This window comes from Melitaea cinxia, chromosome 10 (assembly GCF_905220565.1).
Source record: "Melitaea cinxia chromosome 10, ilMelCinx1.1, whole genome shotgun sequence".
NCBI classification, from domain to species: domain Eukaryota; kingdom Metazoa; phylum Arthropoda; class Insecta; order Lepidoptera; family Nymphalidae; genus Melitaea; species Melitaea cinxia.
Window position 1 is genome coordinate 15,199,506 of NC_059403.1, and position 25,811 is coordinate 15,225,316.

Below are 25,811 nucleotides of genomic sequence, written 5' to 3' on the forward strand. Positions count from 1 at the left end.
TGTGAATGCACCATAAAGAATTCTCTATTATTTTTCTTCAATTTAAAATAATAAAACGTTGCATACTTTATTTTATTACATGTCATAATAAATGAACAAATATTTAAGATATTGAATTTATAATATTCGAAAGGACACATTGCAAACATTTTTTATTATGGAATTTTTATGATAACAAATGCTCAACATTAAAAGTTTCAGCATTGCAATACAGATAATTTCTATCTTGAACAAAACAAAATATACTTTGTAATAAATTTATTGTAGACTTAAATGTCTTATGCAATATTTGTTTACATATTTTCCGGAAAAAAAATCTGTTTATTAGCATTTTTGCGCGAGTTGTTTTTTATTGGGTAATACTAACGATACTAAGAAAAAAAAATTCCCAATATTATTTAATCGCCAGCGACAATGTATTAAATCGTTTTTTTTTTCTTTAACACAGACATTTATGCATTTTTACTTTTCAAAAAATATTATACATTGGTATGGTAAGAAATACTGTTTTTCTATTGATTATATCGTCTTAAGTTTAATTTACAAATAAACAAATGGTGTTCTGATGCAATAAATTGGATTTATATAATTATAACTATATTTACAGAATACGAAATCCAGTTAGGATAATGTGTACAACTATTTATCATAATTACGATATATGTAAAATATTCTGTACATATGTCGTTAAGATTCATTTATATCAAACGTTGGTAATAATAAATTAGTTCTAAAATGTTAACAAGAATTTATCTACATTTTCTCTATATTACATCTAATAAGACATCTAGTACAGGCAAAATATTTACTGGATATTACTGGAGCTTGGAAAATTTGTTCTTTCAAAATTTTTAAGCCATTTTTACATACCCCATTTTTTATATAGAATTTCTATACATTTCTAAGAATAAAAAAAAAAAAAAAAAAATTATAACGATTTTTATACAAAACTATTACATAAATTGTGTAGCCGTTTTATTTTAATATCCACTAACATACATATGTAATGTAGAGGTAAAAAGAACACAAGAATTTATAAAAAAAATCTATGATTTTGAGAATCATAATGGGGTACATTACCAAATCAGTTTTGGCATTTGGCATCAGAACACCTTAAAAGCGTGATATCGTTAAACCGACATCACACTACATAATAACATTGTTGTAAGCTATAAATTATTGTAAATACATTAAATCTTACTTTCATGGTCAATTTTACAATAATTGGAGTGTACGCTAGAAGAAATACAATTTTACCGGTACCAATAATGATGCTTGTGATTTTTGCGGGCATCAAGAGATTCCGTCGTCAGATACATAATGAGTATATCGTCTCTGGAAAGTTACCACAACATAAGTACACTGATTAAAAGAATATCAATTCACCGCTGCGCTTTACTTTACGCGAGGATGAGTATTGCGCTTGTAATGTAATATAGTCAACCGATTGTGTTCTAAAAGATAAGGAACAAATAATATACCCACAACACAATTCAGTAAGGAAGTTGTCGGCAACTTCATAATTTTTACTTATTAAGTCAACTAAATGATTTACAACCACTTAAACATGATCAGGTAACAATATTCTTCCACTCACCACTCGAGCAGCGGAACGTCAGAAACGTCACAGGTCACCATCACTATAAACACAATCAGGTAACAAAATTTAATGTCACTTGTGGATCTGAACTTATGTCAACACTAGGTTTTAACTTTTTACTGGCACTGATTCTTCTATGTGAGGTTCACTGTGTGGTCGCTAGGCGTGTGCATGGCGCGGGCAAAGGGCGCGGAAATCTTCTAATAGGCTCCAAGCCTCCGCGCAGGGCAGGTGTGTGGTCGCTCTACATGCGCGAGTAGCACACGTCAGGGCCGCCCCAGCCTTCCCACAGCTGCCACACCGGACCGACCGGGCCCCACACACAGCGCTCGCCAGGCCCCACAGCCGGGAGCCCGCTGCCAACAGTCCCGGTGCCCACACACCGCAAGCCTCGTGGAACCAGACTTCTGCACCTCCTGATGATGACGCAAACCGCCGTTTTGACGCTTCGTCCAAGGATCTATAAACAATCAAATATTATTATATACTTTATTGCATTAAAAAAAGAATATACAGAATATTACATGTATGCAAAGGTGGACTTATCCCTAGAAGAGATCTCTTACAAATTATTAATATCTCTTAACAATTACCAATGGTCATGAGAGAGTGTCATATAGTGGGGAGACAGCTTAAATAACTGTAATATATTACATACAAGTATAAATACACACAAGTATAAATACATACACATACATAGACAGATATACATACATACATATATATGTGTACACACACACACACACGCGCGCACGCACACGCACACACACATATATATACTAGCTGACCCTGCAAACTTTGTTTTGCCATATATGTTATTAGCCCCCTTAATCCCCTCCGTATAACTTAGGGATGTGAAAAATAGATTTGGCCGATTCTCAGACCTACCCGATATGCACACAAAATTTCATAAAAATCTTTCCGCCCATTTTGCAGGAGTATTTTAACTAACATTGTGACACGAGAATTTTATATATAAGATATATACAAAAATAATATTATAAGTAATTTTATACAAACATATTCACTAAGTAGATGATCATAAATTGACTTGAGAAATAAAGTGATCCTTTAATTTACAGAAAGTTCTATAAGTACATAGTATAGTAGTTATAAAAAGTTGTGTTGCTATGAATAGCTAATGTTTAGAGTTAGGTAAAAGCTGTAAATCATCAAGATACAATTTGTATTAGAGCATAAAGTTTTTCAGTTTATGCATTTACCAAATCAAATCTAGAAGAAACCGTCTTTGAGTAGTTCTACTTATATAGTTTATACCGAGGAAATTTATCGTACCTAAATTCTTCACAATTAGTGTCAATAGCGTAGGGTCCGAACAGGTCTCCGAGGCCAGCCGCGTGAGAGCCTCGCTCACAGAAGGCACAGAGCCACGACGCGTCAGGAGTCGAGGCGTCGTACCGCAGGCCCAGCGTACTGGCGTGCAGACCCCTCGCTCGCAGACCGTTGCGCCACTCGTCGGCCGTCCTTCGCTCCTCTTCGGTTGCACTCGCTGATGCATTGACGACTGATACCGATACTGGGGAATCACGGGGCCCGACAATCTGGAATCGAGTATATTAAATGTTTAATATAAAGAAATCCACGCCAATATTTAAAATGAGTATCAAAAAGTAGCAAAGAAGATTGCGTCAATTAGTAATGATGTCTACTAAACGTTACTTTTAGCTTCTAGACAAAATATTCTGCACATTATTGTATGCATTATGCACAGCAGTTATGCTTACTTATTCAGCAAGGATTATAGCAAATTAATTATTGTCATTGTATAAGTTGCAATTAATTTAATTTTAATAGTTTATGACAATTATTTTTAGCTGAAAGCAATTAAGTAAACTGATACTCCATGTTTCAAAATTTTAATTCACCTTCAATAGAATAGTCAAAAAATTATTACAATTCTATATTGATGTTAAGTGATAATTTATGGGTTAATCTCAAGATCACTTTTCAATTTGAACAAGTTTATGTTTGAAATATATTATTATCTAATATTATATACATATATTAACTAAAAAATAAACTTAAAAATTACGTCTTATAGAAGCGGAATCGAAACCATGAAACATCAAACAATCTAACGTGTATTGAAACCATAAAATTACGTACCTGTATGTACGGTCCTCTTGATCTACTCGAACTTGCATTACTGCCCGAGTCATAAGCGTCTTTCACTGGAGTTTCCTTCTTTTTTGAAACTTTTTTTCTGGCAGTTTTTCGTCTTGGAGCTTCGTCTCCTGTTGAAGCACGACTCGCTCGCTTCGAAGCCTTTTTTTCACCTTTTGTTGGGGCTGATTTCCTTCTTTTTCTCGCTTTGGCTGTTTGTTTCTTTTCATTTGTGCCATCCTCCCCCGGTTCCGTTCCAGCCGGTTCCTCTTCTATTCCAGCAAACATTTTCTCCAATTGATTTTCGACTTCGACGAAGCTAGCAGCCGTCGGTTCGGCGCTTCTTGCTTCACTAGTCTCTGGTTCGGCTGGTTTCGCTTCGGAAGGCGACTCCACCGGTACATTAGTTGATTCCGAGTTCGACGTCCTAGCGCTTCTCCGTCTCGGCGCCGCCGCTGTCGCTGGGGGTGGTTCCGGTTCATCTTTTTTAGGTGGTGGCGATTTTTGTGGAGACGTTTTTTGTTCCGGCTCGGGCATTATAGGCGTTGGCGGTTTTTCGGGTACGGGTGTCACTTCGGGGGTTACTTCTGGTTCGGGGCTGGCTAACACGCTCTTTAATTTATCTACCGTGACTGGCGTTTCGGGTTCAGGTTCCGGCGGGGGCGTCGGTTCCGTGGTCGGGTCCCTTCGTTCCGCGTCCGTACTGGCAATCATCGCCGCTATGTCGTCTATTGTTTCTGCTGAGCCGGACCGAGTTTTTCTTCTCGCGTGGGGTTCGGGTGGTTGCGGTGTGGGTGGTTTCTCTGGTCCGTTCTGGGTTGAATGTACCGTGTCACCATTTTCGAGAGGCGGTTGTGTAGTTAGCGGCGAAACTCGAGGTGGAGAGGCGGGCCGGGGTAGCTCCAGGGGTGGCGGAGGCGGCACGGGTACACGTAGCGTACGCTCAGGTTTCCGTTTTCTTTTCGATCCTGGAGGCGCTCCGCATGAATCCGCCGAATCCTAAAACATTAATAACTTACTGATAAGGATATGTGTGATACTCGATGCGTCTTGCGTTTTATTTGCGCGAGTCTTGAAGATATTGATAGCGATTGAAAATTGTTTATTACGATTGAATACATTGACATGCCGAACACGACACCTTCAAAACAGAATGATCCGTGGGCAAATCGTTCTCTAAATACAGAAACTAGGTTATATTTAAACAATCAACAACTATATCTAATTCAATTGTGACTTGGGAAAAAAAAAATTGCAATGAATATTGATCACTGTTAGGCATCAATCAACCTGAGTGAGCATTTTAAGATTTTTTAGGTGAGAATATATTAGACTAGGAAGGAATATATTATAGTGACGAAATCATCATGGTTGAACTGATTAACCAGATTTTACGGTTTACGACTCAGGGTTGCAGGTTCTTTGACTTACGGCCTTAACTGGCTTCTAGCTTATGAAATTTAATACATTATGTTAATACATAGTATTACATACAACTCTTACCAATATTTCCTTTGAAGACAAGAATTCACAGTTCTGGTTGTTGCCCTACGAGTCACGGGTTCGGTCCCTTTACATGACAAACATTTGTATTGCCCACCTGTTAATTGTGGTTTGGGTGGTGTGTATTGTGTTTCTGGACTCTCGACCCAGGAGAAAATCTCATTGGGGAGTATACTATTACTGTTCTTAATGGTATACAGTAAAGAGTCGTTTATTATTAAAGAAGTTATGCGCGAGTGCACGATGACGGAGTGCGGGCTGGCGGGCGCGGGCGCGGGCGCCGCCGCCAGCCGCTCCAGCAGCGCGTCCACGAGCAGTAGTTACAGTGTGTACCTCGTTGGAGGAGGGCGGCGAGGGCGTGGGCGCGGCGCGCGAGTGCACGATGACGGAGTGCGGGCTGGCGGGCGCGGGCGCGGGCGCCGCCGCCAGCCGCTCCAGCAGCGCGTCCACGAGCAGTAGTTACAGTGTGTACCTCGTTGGAGGAGGGCGGCGAGGGCGTGGGCGCGGCGCGCGAGTGCACGATGACGGAGTGCGGGCTGGCGGGCGCGGGCGCGGGCGCCGCCGCCAGCCGCTCCAGCAGCGCGTCCACGAGCAGTAGTTACAGTGTGTACCTCGTTGGAGGAGGGCGGCGAGGGCGTGGGCGCGGCGCGCGAGTGCACGATGACGGAGTGCGGGCTGGCGGGCGCGGGCGCGGGCGCCGCCGCCAGCCGCTCCAGCAGCGCGTCCACGAGCAGTAGTTACAGTGTGTACCTCGTTGGAGGAGGGCGGCGAGGGCGTGGGCGCGGCGCGCGAGTGCACGATGACGGAGTGCGGGCTGGCGGGCGCGGGCGCGGGCGCCGCCGCCAGCCGCTCCAGCAGCGCGTCCACGAGCAGTAGTTACAGTGTGTACCTCGTTGGAGGAGGGCGGCGAGGGCGTGGGCGCGGCGCGCGAGTGCACGATGACGGAGTGCGGGCTGGCGGGCGCGGGCGCGGGCGCCGCCGCCAGCCGCTCCAGCAGCGCGTCCACGCGCGCGTGCGCCGGGCGCGGCAGCGGCGCCGCGCGCGCGATCAGGTTGTTGATGGTGGGCGCGTCCCGCACCGACAGCGACGGCGCGGGCGAGCCGTTGGCGCCGCGCGGGCCCACCGTCAGGTCGACCCCGCCGCGCGCGTACGCGAGAAGCTCCTCTGCACGGAGCATTTTCTCTGAACAAATTTAAAATATATACATATTAGTCTTCATAATTAAAATGATTTTAATATTCATACTTGCTAATGTGACGAACCATTAATTCTGTCTATTTTTTGTATCATCAACAACGCTCCGATAGATTTTGTTTTTATTTTTATTATGCAACATATAAGTTTTTAAAAACCATTAACCAATTTTTAAAACCATTAATATCAATGAGGTAAGTTCATAGCCTAAACTGTATCATATTTAATTTTAATAATATTTTTATAACTTTTAAATTAGTACGGATGCAATGGAAGCGAAATTACCTCTCCCTGGCGCTAAATGTGGATAGAGGTCTGCTGGAGGTAACGCAGCACCCGCCTTGACATCGCCTGGTGAAGGAGTATGCCTACAACAAGTAGTAGCTGTGGTTAGTTTTGACTCCTACGTGACAGTAATAATTTTTCAATATCACTTGTATAAAATAAATTTATAAAGAACTAGTCGATCGATGCTTTACCTACGTTGAGTTTTTAAAAATACACATGGAGATAAATTTAGGCAATACACATACATTATGATAACAATATTAACATGTCTATTTAAAACTTTTCACCTTGACATTATACAGACACGTGAGTATAAAGTAAGGGATATGTATAAATTTATTGATACAAATGTAGGTATGTAATGAATTCTCTTTTAACTTTTTTAATACTTGCCAGCGACATCCATTAAGCGTCAAGAAGTACCACGATTGAACGTAATACTTGTCTTAGCACAAAGTTTATAGTTAGTAAATTTAGATACAGAGTTTTTCATTTTTATATAAGTTTTTAAACCTTTACGATCACTATGAACACTAATTGATTCTACAAGACAGTAATGTTACCGTGATTGTTATTTTGAAACTGACGTCACCCGCGAACATGGCGCGCGCGAAATAATAGGATTTAATTAATATAATACTATATGATGAATAATGACGCACAAATCTATGACGTGAGGTTTTGAAACTGAGAGCAATGTGACTGATTCTTAATGAGTTTCTACGGCATGGAACGTGATGCAGGTGTGTCAAAATTTCTTATCTCTACCTCAAATAGCTTTCAATGTAGTGCAACTTGTTAAGCGACTTCTTTACTCACTGCTTTAATAAATGACATTATGGGGCACAGTAGCACAAATCAAAGCGAATTCGCCTTCGTACACGTCTGTTTTACTTTACTGTTTTGCGTTAGTAGATCACAGCCTAATGTTATTTTATAATGTTATTAAAATGAATAAGTACACCTCAAAACTAAATTTACGCCTTTTGTTTCACAAAGAAAAAAATCTAATAACATTCCTTGGCATTGATTGTTCATTTTGAGTTGGATTTAAATAAATTTGAAATCATAAGAAGCGACAAACTGGCACCGTAATATTTTGTAAAACGCCTAAATAGCTCTACATAGTACGCTAACCTTTATTACAGTGTACTAAATTATTAAAGTTGAAATAAAAATGGTTTAAAAGATTTTAGGGAATCCGAAGGTTGGCACAAAAATCCTAGTGTAGTAGATAACAAAAGTTTAAATTACAATTGAAGAAAACACGTACTACTAAAACGACTTCATAATGTCCAAAAATATGTAAATTACGCATTACACAAAGTAATTAATACAGATTTTTCTCGAAATCGTATATATTATCAGATTTTTCATAGTATATATATTACGTATGCACGAAATACTATTGTATTCAATAAGATAACAATATACCTTTACGTTTGGTCAAAATAGTCGCATTTTGTTAATATCAATACGTCTATTTGGTGATATATTTTTTTATGTCACATCTGCCGCTAACGGTATCCGCAGATGTGAATGAACCTTTATAGGAGATGGAATAAACAGATGATGCGTCCACACAATGCGAATTAACATATTTTAATAAAATACCATGTTATTTGCGAAGCAATGTAGACATTACCGATATTTTTACAATTAAAAATAAGTTCTATATTCTCTATTCTCTATATACGCTAATGTATTATTCGGTCTTTATTTTTCTTTTTGTGAAATGATTACTTTGTACCTTCATAATTTAATGAAAATTCAATTAAGCTATTTGATAACTGCTGGACATAGGCCTCTCCAACTTCGCACCAGACATTATGGCGCGAACTCATGTGTTTTGCTCATAGTCACCATGCTGGGCAGGCGGGTTGGTGACCGCAGGGCTGGTACTTAAGTTGATTTGATTGTAAATCTAATAATTCAAAAGTTGTTGCAGACAAGTATTTCTCTAAAACTATAATTTTTTATTATAGAAGTAGATTAAAAACGAGCAAATTACGCGTTTCGATTTATTCTTATCGTACTAGATCCATGTCGTGCTAACGACCTTGATGTCAGCAGAACATAACGGCATCGTATCTTTAACAATATTAACTTTCTAAATATAATCAGATTAGCTTCATTGATGAAAATTAATTGCAAATGTTATGGCGAGTATAGTTAACAGAACCGGGATTTCCCGGTTCTTTCGAATATTTTTATTTTTTATTATATAAAATTAAATTTATTCTTCAATAGTGTACTACGAGTATACCTGAAGATTCTATCACTTGTCGTTGAATTTTAAATAATTTTGCAAAAATTAAATAAATATTAGAATTAAACAGAATTGAATCACCCAGTCTTCTCATCGACATTTTCTTATTTTTCTAATCTCGTATTTAGTAGTAATAAATTAGTCAAAGATTTAGAAGGAACATCTGCACAGCTACCGTCACGATTTGTACATGTTGATTTTTAAGGGCAGCGGCACTGGTTACAAGTGATCTATTATCTTGAAGAAGAGATTCTAAAAAGAAAAGTAATGTTACCTGTAAGTTTTGCAAGAAGTAAACTTCTGGGATAAATTTTAAATACATAAATATGCAGATATGTCGTGCTAACATAGATTTAGTCTGTGCTTTTTGGTGGTCTTGCCAAAGCAGTAGAAAATAACCTCACTGACATTTTGGTATGAACCAAAAGGCACACAAAGCAATGCAAAATGGTAGTTTTCAATATCTGCGACGAATTAAACTGTTGACAATGAGGGAAATTCAGATGCGTGAAATGAGTTTTTAGTAAAGAGATCGTTGCACTCTTCATTCTTTTTATGGCAATAAGTCTTCTTCTTCTTCTTGATTAATGGCTTTCAGACAATAAGTCTAGGGGTTTACCGGCCGGTTTATGAGATAATATACTTTTTCTCAGTTTCGAACTCCATTGATGGTAGTGCCGTAGGTTTTAATTATGATTGAATCCGTTGAGGAATCGCTATTAAAGGCAACAGAGAAGCTATGGTGCTCGGCATTAATATCTGAAAGGCGATGATCGGATCTGGCGTAAAGCTCTTTTGATATAGAAACCACCACGCGATGTCTGCGAAGTATTATACACTCTGGTAACCAGTTTTGAAGTGGAGAGTTCAGAAGTGGTAGAGAAGACACAAGTTTGAGCGTTTGTCGCTTACATACTCTCATACATTGTATCTCCAAATTTCTTGAAACGTCCCTAAATGTTAAGATCCTTGAGGCTTCCATTACGAATGAGGTCTCATTAGGGGTCATTTGCAGAGTAATGCCAAACTGGCTGCTTCAAAGCTCAGGGTACTAGACAGGGTCAGACGATGTTTTGCATTGGGACATTGGCTTCTTCTTACAGATCCGTCCCTATTTGGAATATTGTTTGCACTTTTGCAGGTATCCTCTAATATAAGCTCGACTCCACTCCAGTTCGTAATGTGGCTTATGATTTTTAGATATCCTTTCGATTCTCTATAGAGACCTTGATGCTACATAAGTTGTTGCTATGCATACTATGGGAATGTTTCTGGAAAGCTCGTTGACATAGTTCCACCATCATCATTACCATTGCAGCCTTCTCTTCAGTTTGTATCTCTAGTTCGCTTTGATATGAATTGCGTAATTAAAATGAAATATCCGAAAGTACCAGGACTGAAAATTGATTTCCTGGTTCTTTTGGTATAGGGATTTTTCTGTTCTGAACACCCTAAGCCTTCATAATATAATGAATGACACATACGAGAGGTAGCCACCGTATATGTAATTCATAATATTTGTAATAATTTACAACAGTATATAGGTAGAACAATCTTTAATAGTAATGATATTTATGAAATTTTCGCGCTCTCCTCCACATAGAAAACTTATAAATGGCTGTTAATTCCCCTACTTAAATATTAGTTACGTTGTTATTTACAAACGAAGACGAACGCAAGTTAAACTAATCGAAAGCGTAAAAAAAATTTCAAGACAAAATTATTCACGGAATCATAACAAAAGTTTACCGTGTGTTACACGAAACGGCTTTGTCAATATAAAACAACTACTTCTCAACGAGAGCGACTCATATCAGAAACAAGTTCAACATTGGTCATTTTCCTAAGAATTTATTAGTAATAATAATATAAAATATCAATGAATAATATTAATAGAAGTTGGGTAAGAATAGTCTCGACTGAATAACAAGTTTATTCAGTCGAATTACCAGTTCAACTGGAAAATTATTGAAGTTCTAAGCTGTTTAAACGGGTAGTTCCTACAGCACACACCCACTATAGGTATCTGATTTCGATAAGTAACTTAAATCTTAATAACATATACCTCTATACTGATGTTATAAAGCTAAATAGCTTATTTGAAAGCGCTAATCCCATGAACTACTGGTTCGAATTGGAAAATTCAAGTGTTTGACCACTACCATGACCATTTACCGACGAAGGCTATATGTTAGTACGCGTTTTCTTCAAATTGAAGCGGGTGAAACCGCAGAGCAAAGCTAGTCTATATATAAAAGCTGACTTCAATAATCTCTATCTCTGATTTCACGTACTAGACTGAATTTTGAAATAAACCAAATACGAATTGCGCCCGAAAATTATCAATGGATAACAGAATCAAAGATTACCAAACGGGCTGTAAAATTGGCTGTATTATAGATGTCAAATAAGATTCTTTCAATTAACCAATTTCGTCTGGACCTGGGTTTTTTACTTTTTATTGGATAACCTAGGTTTTGAGAATGTATTATAAAGCTACGATTATTTTTATTACAAAGGTAATAAGTAAAGCTGACGTGGTTTTTGTATAGTTAGGTAGGGACAAGTATTGAGTTTTTTTGCTATTAGGATGACAAAAAAGCGTATGGTCTAATTGCAAGCAGGTACCTATGTACACACGCAATACCGGAAGTATCAAAAGCGCGTTTCTGAATAAACCAACGGCATCAAAAGAGTGCAACACCAGAAACTCTTGCCTCAGTCTCAAGAGAAACACAACACTGATTTTGAGAACAGTTTTGATTGAACATCATTCGGTAAGGTTAAAAGTATTTCGGCAGAATTTGAGGTAGAAATTTTTAGTGTGCCTTGTTCCTGTGACAAGTTTTCAAAAGTGCTGTGTGGTTATGGCAGTAAATAATAAAGTCACCCCTTCTTTTCCTGGGGGTGTCGTAAGAGGCGACTAAAGGATAACAGTTCCCCTACCACCTTGGAACTTAAAAAGCCGACCGATGGCGGGATAACCATCCAAATGCTGGCTTTGAATTACACAGGCCGAAGACAGGCAGCAACGTCTTCGGTACGATAAAGCCAGCCCTGCTGCGGTCACCAACCTGTCTGCTCAGCGTGGTGACTATGGGCAAAACCCACGAATTTGCGTCATAATGTCTGTTGCGAACTTGGGGAGGCCTATGTCCAGTAGTGGACTGCGGTAGGCCGAAGTGATGATGATGATGACATATCAAATAGCGTAATTGGATTTTCAAACAGGCTGAGGTGAGGTGTGTGTGTACACTTTTAAGAGAGTTAATAATAAAGAGACGTCATAAATATATTTAATTTCACAATAACTAAAACACATATTTTCTACAACTCTGTTAGTAGCTTTGATCCTTAATATCTAATCATTGCCACTTTGGAACAAATTACAACTACATGGAAGTTACAATTTCGTTACTGGGTAAAGACACAAAAGGGTAAAGTTAAGAATTAGAAAACAATAGAATTTTAGCTTCAGTTTTCTAACTCAATATATGAAACAAATGGCTATAGTAGCTAATGTCAAAATGTGCTCTTCTCCTCTGGTCTGGGTGGACTAGCCATATACGAGCAGTTATTTATAAATGTGCTTATCTTAAGAGTGATCTGATATCGATGTTACCTAAGGAAAATGATTATTCAAATCGTTCTTAAAAGGGAAACCATTTTTAATTATAGAGATTATAAGAGAGAAGAAAAAATGATGACCACCACCACCTATGAATACAAACATAAAACTGTTACAACTTTCTTATTAGTAAAAGTAACTAGACAAATATTCAGTTTCTATTTAGAAAAACCATTCGTTTTACCCACAAACTATTTAATTACTAACTGGACAAACCCACAAAAATTTCAATCAAGGTCCAAATTTAATATTTTGCGTTCGAAATTTAAAATGAAAGTGACCAAAAACGGATTGTTTTTCGATTAATAAACGTTCTAAAGTATTACACGTTACCTTAGCAAATGTTTGTCGGGCGGTGTCGGCGTGTGTCGGTAGAGCTCGGGCGGTGTCGCCGTGTGTCGGAACACCGAGTTGGCTCCGCTCTTCATCGCCTGCAACAACAGACCCTACCGTAGTCCAATAGACAGGGGCGTTAACTAGTTGTTACAACGGAACTTTTTACATAACAGGCAAATATAAAAAAAAACCCCGACTACGGAAAGATTAAAATAAATATATATCAATAGATATGGTATAGCAATTGTGTCAGATATGATAACTTTGTTGTTTCAATTTTAGACACTAAAATTACTATGATGCTATTATATTATTAATTACTATCGATGCTATTTTTAGTCTATCGTAGTGGATTTTTATTTTATAAGAATATGTAACAATATATTTTAAAAACTATAAGTTCCGTAGTTATAAACATAAGTTGATTTAATTAAAAAAATGTTTAAAAAAAAATTGCAAAAATTTGGCTCTCTTAAAAGTAAAAAAAAAACATAAAATTACATAAAAGCTGTTTTAAAAAACTTGTACTTTTTATATGGTCAAACAAATAAAATTGGCATATTCCTAGAAATTGTTAAGCACCAAAGAGATGATAACTTTAACAACAACCATATTTACAAGTATTTTAAGCATACAACACAAGATCAACATTCCAGCTTCCGTAGTCGGGTAATAAAATTGTAAATTACTTTTTTTGAGCATGCTTTTTGTTTTCAATGTTCGTTCATGCTTGATGTATATTTTCATGCAGTTATTTTTATAATAAAATAGCTGCCCGGAAAGACTTCGTTCTGTCGAAGTTAATAGTAAAACTTATTTATTTTTTTAGAATTAAAACCTTTCGTGGACTTTAAGGAAAATACTAAAAAATAAATAGGCCGAACTGGTCGAGCCATTCTCGAGTTATGCGCTTAGCAACATTCATTTTTATTTAGATATTTTCATTTTAGAAGATTACCTGACAATATATTTTTTTCTGAACGAATAATGTCATCTGTGTGCTTCAGAACATATACCAGTATTTATGTTTTGAAATAACGTCTTGAGAATTTGAATTAATTTAGTGAAATATATTAAAGTCTACTAACTACTCTACATTTGTTCAAAAATATAATTACTGTCCGGCAATTGTGACTTGGGGGAAAAATATTGCAATGAATATGGATGAATGATGATGATCACCAAAATGAGTGAGTATTTTTAAGAATTTTCACTTGTTTCTGTAAAAATTTTAATGGTTAACCTAATAAACCAGATTGTAAGGTCTACAACGTACTCTTTCAGCAGGAATTTGATTACTATCAGATATTTGTGGATATGAGATATATGCAAAAAATTCTTGCACTTTGACAACAGTGGAAGATTTTGGAAGTATACCAAGATGAAAAAAAAAATTAGATTGTACAGTCTACCAAAGTTCGTTCGTTTCGTATTTTAACAGATCACCCTATAACTATAAAAACAAGATAATACTCCCAATTTCGTCTCAATATTAGACACATGCTTGTCACTGGTAGTCACATAACATGCACGTAAGTCAGCTGAGTCTCACTTGCAAGGGGTCCGGGGGCGAAGGCGCCGGCACGTGGTAGAGATGGGGCGGAGGCGTCGGCGTGTGCCACGTCACGCCGCGTTCGGACGCCATGTGGGCCTGAGGAGCCCGCGCCAAGAGGTTCGCCACCTGTAACTGTAATCATAACATATTTATTAACTAGCCGTGGCCTCGGTTTCACCCTGGTTAATTTGAGGAAAACTTAGCCTGTGGCCTTACTCGGTAAATGGACTATCCAACACATGCAGTACTAGCTGTACCCGCGACTTTGTCCGCTGAAATAGTGACTTTGGACAGCATTTTTTGGATATATCTTTTGGTTTATTTTGGACATCAGAATAACTCTAATATTTTGTCTCTTGTCGCAAGCTTATAAAACATTCACATAAACTTTACACATTTCTATACAAATTTTCATCCTCTATTCCCTATTGTTATTTTAAACCCTTGTAACGGACTTTGAATGTCATATTTATTGATATCGAATCCACAGCCTAAAAAATAGTTTCAAGCTTCTAACTCTAAAAATGACGATCCTTCCATACAACTTTTCATACCCACTTTTCAACCCATTACACCCCCTTTTCCGCATTAAAAAGTAGTCTTTGTCCTTTCTCAGGCTCTAGACAATCTGTGTATACCAAATTTAATTTGAATCAGTTCAGTAGTTTTGGCGTGAAAGCGCGACAAACAGACAGTTACTTTCGCATTTATAATATTAGTAAGGAAGTAAGGATAAATTACTAGCTGACGTTGTTCCGTATTTCCGGTCAAACAAGTTTAAAGTCGTTAAATTTTCTTTTAATTTTTCAATTTTTCGCGCAATTCTCTCATTTCGTAAAACCCTATACAAAGTATTAGAAAACTTTTTTTAAAAAGATGAATGAAATCGGTAGTCCTTAAAGTTAAGGCGTGACTAAGGGAAATAGGGATTCATTTTTATATATATATACGATATATAGATTACGAAGATTTGACGAGGCGTTAGTTCTGGTCACTAGTTAACTTTGGCTGGTTACGATGGCATGGCAAACATTTGTGTAATGCAAGTATTTCCCTTGGTCTGGGCGTTTGTATGTGTGTTGTGTGTTTCTGGAGTTCCGACACAAGATAAAATCTAAAGTCTAAGTAGTAGTCGTTAAGTGTGTTTTCATAAAAAAGCTTTTGAGATAAACAGCAGTATTGATCATTTATTATCATCTTAATTAAAAGGTGTTTTCCAAATTTAAGGTCGATCGGACACAGAAGTGGGTCAAATTCAGCTAACAATACTTGTTCTAAACATAAATAAATATAAATGTTGCAAGTGCCAGTTTAATAAAAGCTTACAAGTGATCATGTGTATTGATAATTCTTTTACAACTAGTAGAAGATGAACCCTATAGTGAATTGGTAAGCTCACTCATAACAGCAATGAGTTTACAATGCATTGATAAGGAATTTTTATGACAAATTAACATTCCCAGAAGGCATTTTCAAACAATATTTGTATTACCGTATAACCTTTTCTTGAATGCTATATATAAACTATTTTTAGACTAACAATTAAAATTCTTTTTCAAATAGAACGACAAAAATCCATGAGGATTGCTATTTCTATTATCTGAATTGGGGTTAGTGCTAATAATATTTTGATAACATTTTGGATTTTTAGAGCCATATTTAAAGCCTAGTTAGAGAAATACTCTTAGAGTATTATGCAAAGAATTTGCCCAAAGACTTTATTGCTGTAGACCAACTTGTAATTTATTTAACCTTTAAAAGAGCAATGTAGTAGAATAGAATTATTTCTTTTCAAAATCACGAAGTAATGGTAATAATAATAATAAAAGTGTAATCAAGAGAGATGTGTACTATAAAAGAAAACTTAATTTTTATTAAAAAATATAAATTCTGATAGCATTTAAATTTAGTAATTGAACCAATTGTACTATAACATTAGAAAAAAGGTTGGATAATTTGACATAATATGTTTTCTTTTCATTGTGTTTGGACAAGACATCTGTCAGGAATGGTAAGTCAATATTTAATAATACATAAGAATCAATAAATATAATCAAAATAATATATAAGAAGTTAATACATAAGAATATTAGATGTTTGACCAGATGTTTATACAATTATTATATACCTAACAATACAACAATAACTTATATGTAAAAGAGAATCAGAATAATTAAAATTTCATTTCCAGACTTACCAATATACAAGATGGCTTATAACAAAAAATGTAAATTTATTTTACTAGCGTTTAATACTGAAAATAAATATGGACTTCAAATTTTTTGGATTTTTATTATTGTATAATACCTGTCTGTATATTTGTAACAAACTAATAAATTTTGTTTGCTTTTCTAATATATTTATTTTATGTTATAGTAGTGATGTTAAGTATATTTATCATTTAAAAAATAGTCTGTAAGTGTGATTACAATAATAATTATCACAAATACTTGATAAGAAAGATTTGCAAATCAGACTTATATTTACAAATGTAAACTTCCTTCACCTTAAAGGTTATGGAGATCAAATTTTGATAGTTTTGTAACTTACTTGATCACATTTAAATATAATAAACTGGGCATTGGAATAAACAATTATTTTAAATTAAATTGTTGTAGAATGTTTTAATAGAATTAATTAAAATTAATTATCTACCAACTACATTTTTTTTACATCATACTCACACGGTCATCTATTCCTAAAGTAAGCAACTTAATGCTTGTGTTATAGGTAACAGCCGACTGGTATAGCTACATTTTTTTCGATAGACATATATAGTGACATATATATTACACCCAGACTAGGGGGGGGGGGGGGGGTCGAACCCATAACCCCTGGAGCAGAAAGCAGAATCACTACAAACTGCACCAACGGGCTAGTCAAAACACATCACATTGGAGCAGTGGTGGATTAAGCTTTGATCCTTCTCCTACATGGGGAAAGAGGCCTATGCCCGGCAGTGGGATATTATAGGCTGAAGCGTAATTATTATTATTATTAATGGTAAACATACATAATTATAGTTGCATATAATATAAAGATTGACTGCTAAAAACTAAGTAACATTTATTAGCATTTCAAAATACTGTAGTAATTGTGTATCATCATAGCAGAAACAAATTTAATATTATAGTCACCCACGACCATGGCGGACGGAAACATCACCAAAATATTGGGAATTTCAAAATAACAATTACAGTAAGTCACACAGAGTAAGTGTTCATAGAGACCACAAATATTTAAAAAATAAAAAACGTGTTTTGTTAAAAACCAGTTTGAAAATTTAGTTTGTATATATTCTATAGTTTGTTATACTCGATAATAACTTTTCTAACTTGTTTAAAAATGTTGCTGTATACTTAAAGATAAGTAGTTTCGTGTATGTAGTGTTTCTTTTCAACAACTTTACTTCATCAGTTTTATATTATAGAAAATATTTAATTAAAAAGTTTTGAAAATGTATTTCTGAAATGACTATGAAAACTCAAGAAATGAGCTTTATCCATTCTGTATTTTACTAAAAGTTTTAATTAAATAAAGTCTAAATATCTTAATATAAAAAAAAAAAAAAAATATATATATATATATATTTTCTTATTTAACCAAAGAGATTTGGTATTAATTAAAAATATATTTTTAATTATCTTTTTATTTTAGATTAAGGAGCGCTGCAGAACAATTTAATAATCATATATACTGTTGTAAACTAATAAAGATATAAAATAGATATGCATACATGAGCATTATTCTATTATTTATTTATAATAAAACTGATTTTAAAGTTTTAATGTAGTGTTTAGTCTTCATACAATTATGCATAATTATTCAAGAGATTACAAAGTACATTACATTTGAAATAACAGCTTTTTATTACTATAACAAACATAGCTTAACTTCATAGCTATATAGTTTTATTTCTGTTATATAGATATCAAATAGTAGTTACTTTTATATCTATTTTTGTTTAATTATAAATATTATGGCAACATTCTCTTTCAGAACTGTGTCAGACAATGCTTTACCAAAAGAGGTCAAATATGCAAACAGCTGATTCTTGTATTGCAACATGCATATTAATACAAGCATTCAATGAATCTTCAGTCAAGTGTATAATATGAAAAACTAGTTTTGTGGCTTTTTCTGATAAAAACAACAACCACACGCTAAAGTACGAGAAAAATTACGAATCGCTAGTTTACGTTACGTAGATATTGATAGTGCAATATTTATGATTATTAAAATTACCTACTGACTAACGCGATTATACCATGTCATGCAAAAAATTTAGGGATTTCAAACAAGAACAATTAACACCACCTGCAAGGGGCTCCAACCCGATCCGATTTGCGATTGTCTACCATTAGGGTTGTGCTGCGACCCGCCAGACATCGTGCGCGGATCCCTCGCGGGACTGTTTACAAATTATATTTAATTCCTATTCCGTAACAAACACTCCTTCAGTCCACCATAATGTTGCCGGCAACTTTGAAGCCTTCGCCCGCGTAACTGCGCTCCCTAACGACGTGTACAGAAAGTTCTAAAACGTTTTCATTTGCTTATGTTATAAATTCAAGCATTCATTATAGCTAGCTGGCATCGTGATATAACCACCGCACATATATTCGTTTATTGGTAGGTTTATTCAAAAGAAAACCACATTTATTTCAAGTACGGTATGGTGTTCACAATTCTGAAGCTCACTTCGCGTGACATTTTAAACGCATTTAAGGTTTGAAAATAAGCACTGCACCGAAACTTTCCAGTTGAATAACTGCTCTTTGATTGATGGCCACTTTATTCTTTTATGGTTTTGTATAAATAGTGCTGTTAACTGTTAGAATAAAGTAAATTATATCAAACTATGCACAAGGATCACATCCAACAATGGTGGCCGATTGGGTTTTTGAAAGCTTTTGCAGCGCCATCTTGGGAACTAGCAGATGAGTTATATTCGTCGATAAAGCAGTGAAACGGAAACAAGATTGTCTTTGATTTTGAAAAAGCGATGAAGTAGTAAATATTAAATTACTTTATTATTGACATAATAAAATTATATTCATTGTAAATAAGTAACTTATCTGTATCACAACGTATAATTGTAATATATAAAGTATATGAATACGTTCTTGGAGTAATTTACTTTTTTCTTAGGTGCAACATTCGTCACTATAGCAACGCTTGTTTTGATCGTTAAGTTCGAGTTGGTTTCCGGCTTGATAACATTTATAATAGAAATACATAGACTTAAAATACGATTTATTTAAATAAAATTAAGATAATATAAAATGAGGGAAAGTGAAGTAACAAAGTTCTTAGTATCATTTAATGGGTATATAGAATACGTGACTTTTCCTGCAGGTGTATTCGATGACAATTTGTACATTCAGTACGAAATTGTATGGGGCTTAGATTGGAATCCAATTTCAGGTTTATGTTCCGGAACTAGCCAAATGGCACGATCCGGCAGCGATCCTGAAAAAGTTATATTTAATATGCCCGTCGAAATGGTGTTAGGCAGTACCAACGTTTTCGGATGTAAGAGAAACTAGAGGTTTTGGTTTTACTTTTTTTAATTATTTTGAGATTTAAATATGTTAAGTAGGTATCTATTGCCTTTAATATCGTACGTATAATAAAATATAAACTTATCAAAATAATGTAAATGAAATATATAATATTATGATGATAATAATTGTGTTTGCTCGCAAACGAAAAATAAATAAATAAATAAATAATAAATATCTGCACAATACACACACGGTCGTCTGTTCCTAAAGTAAGCAACTTAATACTTGTGTTATAGGTAACAGCCGACCGGTATATAGTTACATTTTTTTTTTTCGATAAACATACTTATAAATAATACATATATAAATATATAAATATATAAATAAATAAATAAATATTTATATTACACCCAGACTCGGGGTGGGAATCGAACCCACAACCCGCGGAGCAGAAAGCAGGGTCACTACAAACTGCGCCAACTGGCTAGTCAAAAAAAAAAACGACTTCAATTACATCGACAAGGAACACACGAATGCAGTAAAACTTCTTTAGTTGCCCCTACAGTAATATACGAAACGTAACTCTCTCTCTTCCTCTCTTCTTTAACTTATATCTCCCTCTCAACTTCCGTTTACCGCGCCTGATCACTTTTCGTAATGATCTCGTCACGCATTCACCAGCTTACTCCCTAAGTCAAATGTGCGTAAAGTAGTTTTACTTCAATAATCTTTTAACTACTTCCAGGGCCACAAATAGTAGTAACAGTGAGAGCTCAAAACTTCTTCAGCGGTGACACATTACGGGGTTACGCTCTGTTCTTTCTCCCACCAGTGAGCGGTACACACGAGTTAACAGCGCCATTGATGAGGCCGCGTTCTGCTACTGCGCTGGGCGAGTGGATCGCCTGGCTGACAGGCAGGACACCTGAGCTGGCCGAACCGAGGATGCTCGCTTCGGGAAAGGAAAATTATTGTAAGTATAAATAAAGAAATGTATTATAAGATACACACACGGTGGTCTGTTCCTACGGTAAGCAACTTTAATGCTTGTGTTACAGGTAACATTCGACTGTTATAGCTAATTTTTTTTCGGTAAATATAAATAGAAATAATACATATATTACATCTGGATCAGGTCAGAACCGAACTCGTAAATCGCCAAGCAAAAAGCTGTTCCACTACAAACTGCGCCAATGGGCTAGTCCGTATTATTGTGTATTGTAAAACAGTAGAGTTTACTTTATAGGTACCTAGTTAAGAGTATTTGTTACCTTAGTCACATTATTAAAATTCGATGGCAAAGCGGTGACCAAAACTTGATGTTAATTTATTTTGTGTAATTTTTTAGTATCTTTTAATAAAAAGAAATATGATTTTCACATTATTTTGACCGCAAAGTAATTTCAAAATCAATTCAGTGAGATTAATTGAATGCATAATAGGTGCTGTGTTGTTGGATTATCCCTACTTAATATTATAAATGTGAATGTAACTTTTTTTGTTACGCTTCCACGCGAAAAATACACAACCGATCATCATGAAATTTTGTACACATATTCTTGGGGGTATAAAAAGTAACATAGGATACTTTTAATATATAAAAAATATTTTTTACAAAAAATAAAGAAATTGTTTGTCAAAAACTCTCAAAGTCAAGCTACTTCAATGCCATCTAGCAGTCCAGTAATGAAGTTCCAACGGTGATAGACGTGCGAACTTAAAGTACGCGGTTTAAGATCGCGAACTTACTCGGTTCGACGTTGATGACGCACGTGAAGCTTACTCATTCTGTATTGCGATGTCGTCGATACAAGAAGCTTTGTGTTATTAAAGAATTGTATCGTATGACATTTTAAAAACCAAAAAAGACGAAGTTCTGAAATAATTCATTTTGAGTAATTTATCAGTCAAAAGTAACAAATATTACAAATACCTACACTACAAGCGTTGTGAGTCCACGGACTGGAGATACATAATTGTGTTTGCTCACAAACGAAAAAAAAAACCGACTTCAATTACATCGACCAGTAACACATCGTAGGTAGACAAAAAAACAGTCAAGTAAATACGCGTTATTAGATATAACCCAAAAATTACTTGTTAGATCGCAATCAAATTTAAATGAAAACACACAACACACAACACCTTTTGATTAAAACAAAAATTATGGAAATCGGTCAAAAGTTCTAAGGTTCTGAATCGAATTGAGAACCTGTTCCTTTTTTTGGAAGTCGGTTACAATTGGCGACTCGCGGCTCGCAATGCTGCCACACGCACGAGCGGAGGCGGGTTACGAGCAAAATTTCAACCTTGTCGGATCGCCAGCGAACTTACTCGGCGGTATTAAAGTACGCGTACTTAGGGTGACACACTAGTGAAAAAAGTCGTCGAGCCACAAGTTCGCGAACATACTCGCACGTCTATCACCCCCTTAATACCGTTGCACTCACTGTATTATCGACGGTCACGTCAATCCAATTGACTATAGTTTCAGCTGTTTGGGATTTTTCTATATTTATTGTTACTTTTTTCGGTCATTATATATATAATATTATAAATTATAAATGTGAATATAAGTTTGTTTGCTACGCTTTCACGCGGAAACTACTTATCCGATCATCATGAAACTTTGTACACATGTTCTTGGAGGTAGGTATTAGAAGTAACATGGATACTTTTTGTTAAAAAAAATTCAATGCGAGCGAAGCCGCGGGTTAAAACTAGCTATTCAATAAATGTATGAATTGTAGAAAATGCAATCTGTTAAAAAAAACCTTTTCAAATTATTGCATATATTTGTTTATTTCAATAAATGGACGGAGAGTTTTAACGCACTATAGTGTTTATGTCCGTGTTTCCGTTATTGGATTTGTCCAAAAAAAGGAAAAGTTTTAAACAAGCTTTATTAAGCCTACACATCAGAAGCAAAATTTTTGAAGTAAAACTTCTTTGCGCACGCTTGACTTGGGGAGTAAGCTGGTGAAAGCGTGACGAGAGCGTTACGAAAAGTGTGATCGGGCGAGGCGAATGGAATTGAGACGGAGATATTAGTTAGTGAATATAAAAAGAGAGAGTTACGTTTCGTAAGTTTTACTTCAGTCATGTGGTCTAAAGCACGTTCATTTTTTAGGGTTCAGTACCCAAAGGGTAAAAACGAGACCCTCTTACTAATACTTCGCTGTCTGTCCGTCCGTCCGTCCGTCTGTATCTCAAGAATCGTGATAGCTAGATAGTTGAAATTTTCACGAATTATGTATTGCCTATTTTTGCTCGATATCAATAAATGTTAACATGTAGGCACTTGAATATTCACAAAATGCTTAATTGTATATTTACTTTAATAATAAAATTAATAACAAAATTAAAGTGAAAAAATATTTAGACAAAGAAATTTTGTCTAAATATTTTACGTAATCCTTCGTGCGCGAGTCCGACTCGCACTTGGCCGGTTATTCATACTAGGAAGGAAAAATCTATATAAATAAAAATGACTGTTGCTAAGCGCATAACTCGAGAATGGCTCGACCAATTCGGATAATTTTTTTTTGGTTGTTCCTTAAGGCGACACGAAAGCACGACCACGGAAGGTTTTAATACTATAAAAAGAAAAAATGACAAAAAAAGAATAGAAAATAAAGCGATCATTCTGAAAACGTTACATTTATTTAATTTTTACTATTAACTTTTGACAGAACAAAGTCTGACCGGGCAGCTAATAAAGAATATAAAACAAATTATTTAATGTTATAAAACAAATTATTAAATTTTACATTAATGTGATTTAAACAATTAAAATTATAATTTCAGTTATAAATAAAAATATATATTTTTGTTTTCAGTGTTAAAAACGGAGTCCTATGGCCACGTAAAGTTAAAAATGACCATGGTTTCAAAAGACCTGAGGAAGCTCGGCTACGACAACATGGCGCCAGTTATAAAAATGTAGATTATCTTATATTTAACAAAAAATACGAACTTAGCCGATATTTTATTTGACTAACGTTATAAAGTGTTGTATTTTATTGCAAACTTTTTTATTACGAACATCGTACCGCTATATTTTATTTGCAAATGTATCGATTTTTTTTTAAATTTTTTTGTTATAGGGTTTGATAAAGGACAAGATTTGATCCTGACAGTAACGAACAAAAAAAAGAAGAATATTTGCAGTCGTTCGGAAGTCTTGCGCGTACCTTCATACATTTTGGCAATTCAATTTTATTTATAAAGATACAGATTTTTCCATTGCCTTTTTGGAATTTGGTTTTAATAAATACACGTTTTTTTGAAGCAATGTTGTACCTGCGTAAACATTTATAGCTACTGTTTTGTCAAGCCTGTCATTTTTGCACATTGTATATTTCTATATGAAAAAAAAAAAAGTTTTTTATAACTTAGAAGAGTTTATTGAAACCAAACTTCTTATACATTACAAAAGCAGGTTTTTTTTTTAATTCTGTTTCTCCTATAGGATGTAGTAATTCTTGTAAGGTAAACAGATAAATAAAAACCTAAATCTATGGGTGTTTTAAAAAATTTAAAGCTGAAGATGCAACGATGTTATAAACTTACTAAACTTGCAAACATTAAAAATCAATCATTATTCAAAATATTTATAACGCTTCTTCGTATTTGAATCTATTAATACTTCGCTATGTCAGCCCCTATCATTAACCGCTGAAGGAGTTAATTGATAAATAAATTAATAATGTATGTGCGATGACTTACCCGCACATCATACATAGGCTTGATGTTAGCATAAGAATCATTAGTAATAAAGATGAAAAAAAAAAGTTTGTTGGTATAAATTCTGTAGGAGATCATTATGTATTTAAATTGAACTGAATTGTCTGAATCCTATACTCATATAACCAATTACTCTTTCTTAAAATATATGTATATTTTGTGATCGAAATCTATACAAATAAATAAAAATGGAGTGTCTGTTTCTAATATTAAAATAACCGCCTTTTACTAAATTCATATGGACACACGGTACATATACCAAAATAACATTTGTTATAATTTTTGTCCGTCTGTCTGTCTATCTGTTTATTCCGGCTAAGCTCTGAAACGGCTGGACCAATTTGGACGGGACATTCACTGGCAGATAGCTAATGTAATAAGGAGTAGCTTAGGCTACTTTTATGTATTTTTAAAAAGCGGTTATTTTAATATTACAAACAGACAATCCAATTTTATTTATTTGTGTAGATAATCAATTTGCAAGTTTTGTTTGAGGACATTCTAAATAACTATTGGTATTAAATTAACGTCAAACCCGATTTTTTGTTTAGGGTTCCTATGCAAAATATCTCATAAACCTTATAAAAACATTCACAATTGCAGAGGAAATTCTCATACCGAGTTATGAGAGGCTATGAGATCTATTAGGCTATGACAGAATTCCTTAATGGTAACTAAATTCAATTTTATCCTACATAAGTAAAAAATTCTTTCAAAAGACTAAAAGATAAAATGTAAAATAAAAACACTTAATTTAAATTGTATATCGTATATACGAACTAATTACATATAAACCACATGATGTTCTCAATTTCTGTATAGATAAACTATCTTAAGACATTGAACCGAATGTAGTTTTAATTGTTTCTTAATATACAAAAAAGTTTCAAGGTAACACTATATTTTGATCGTTGTTTTAACACTTGAATCAAAGATATATTCTATTCCACATATTTACATTGATTTATTGTATGTTTATAATGAATAAACCGAAAAACTACTGGACGATTTCAAATATTATCATTCAAGAGTGGAATTCTACGTTATCACCAAGTGACGTA

The 25,811-nt window shown here is 35.0% G+C and overlaps 2 protein-coding genes across 2 annotated transcripts; one reads left to right on the top strand and one right to left on the bottom strand.

The window, feature by feature from the left end:
- Window positions 1–1,759: 1,759 nt before the first annotated feature.
- On the bottom strand, window positions 1,760–18,886 carry LOC123657470 (uncharacterized protein CG5098-like). Its single transcript, XM_045593013.1, has 8 exons — window positions 18,812–18,886; window positions 14,495–14,629; window positions 12,940–13,037; window positions 6,707–6,789; window positions 6,117–6,409; window positions 3,728–4,723; window positions 2,897–3,162; window positions 1,760–2,060 (listed from the first exon to the last, which is right to left on the bottom strand). Exons 1-8 carry the CDS (start codon window positions 18,884–18,886, stop codon window positions 1,760–1,762), a joined length of 2,247 nt encoding a protein of 748 aa, XP_045448969.1.
- Window positions 18,887–19,728: 842 nt separating this feature from the next.
- On the top strand, window positions 19,729–23,983 carry LOC123657119 (B9 domain-containing protein 1). The gene is made up of 3 exons (XM_045592703.1): window positions 19,729–20,032; window positions 20,750–20,977; window positions 23,844–23,983. The coding sequence occupies exons 1-3, from the start codon at window positions 19,783–19,785 to the stop codon at window positions 23,948–23,950; spliced, it is 585 nt and encodes a 194-aa protein (XP_045448659.1). The 5' UTR covers window positions 19,729–19,782; the 3' UTR covers window positions 23,951–23,983.
- The last annotated feature ends 1,828 nt before the right edge of the window (window positions 23,984–25,811 follow it).

Bases quoted from the DNA above. Each gene is read 5' to 3' on its own strand.
- LOC123657470 (XM_045593013.1), bottom strand. From the start codon at position 18,886: ATGTCTGGCGGGTCGCAGCACAACCCTAATGGTAGACAATCGCAAATC. The intron at 6,790-12,939 runs GTAACGTGTAAT...TACTTGTTGTAG, and splicing joins CCCGACAAACATTTGCTAAG to GCATACTCCTTCACCAGGCG. The intron at 3,163-3,727 runs GTACGTAATTTT...ACTCGATTCCAG, and splicing joins CAAGAGGACCGTACATACAG to ATTGTCGGGCCCCGTGATTC.
- LOC123657119 (XM_045592703.1), top strand. From the start codon at position 19,783: ATGAGGGAAAGTGAAGTAACAAAGTTCTTAGTATCATTTAATGGGTAT. The intron at 20,033-20,749 runs GTAAGAGAAACT...AACTACTTCCAG, and splicing joins CAGTACCAACGTTTTCGGAT to GGCCACAAATAGTAGTAACA. The intron at 20,978-23,843 runs GTAAGTATAAAT...TTTTGTTTTCAG, and splicing joins TTCGGGAAAGGAAAATTATT to TGTTAAAAACGGAGTCCTAT.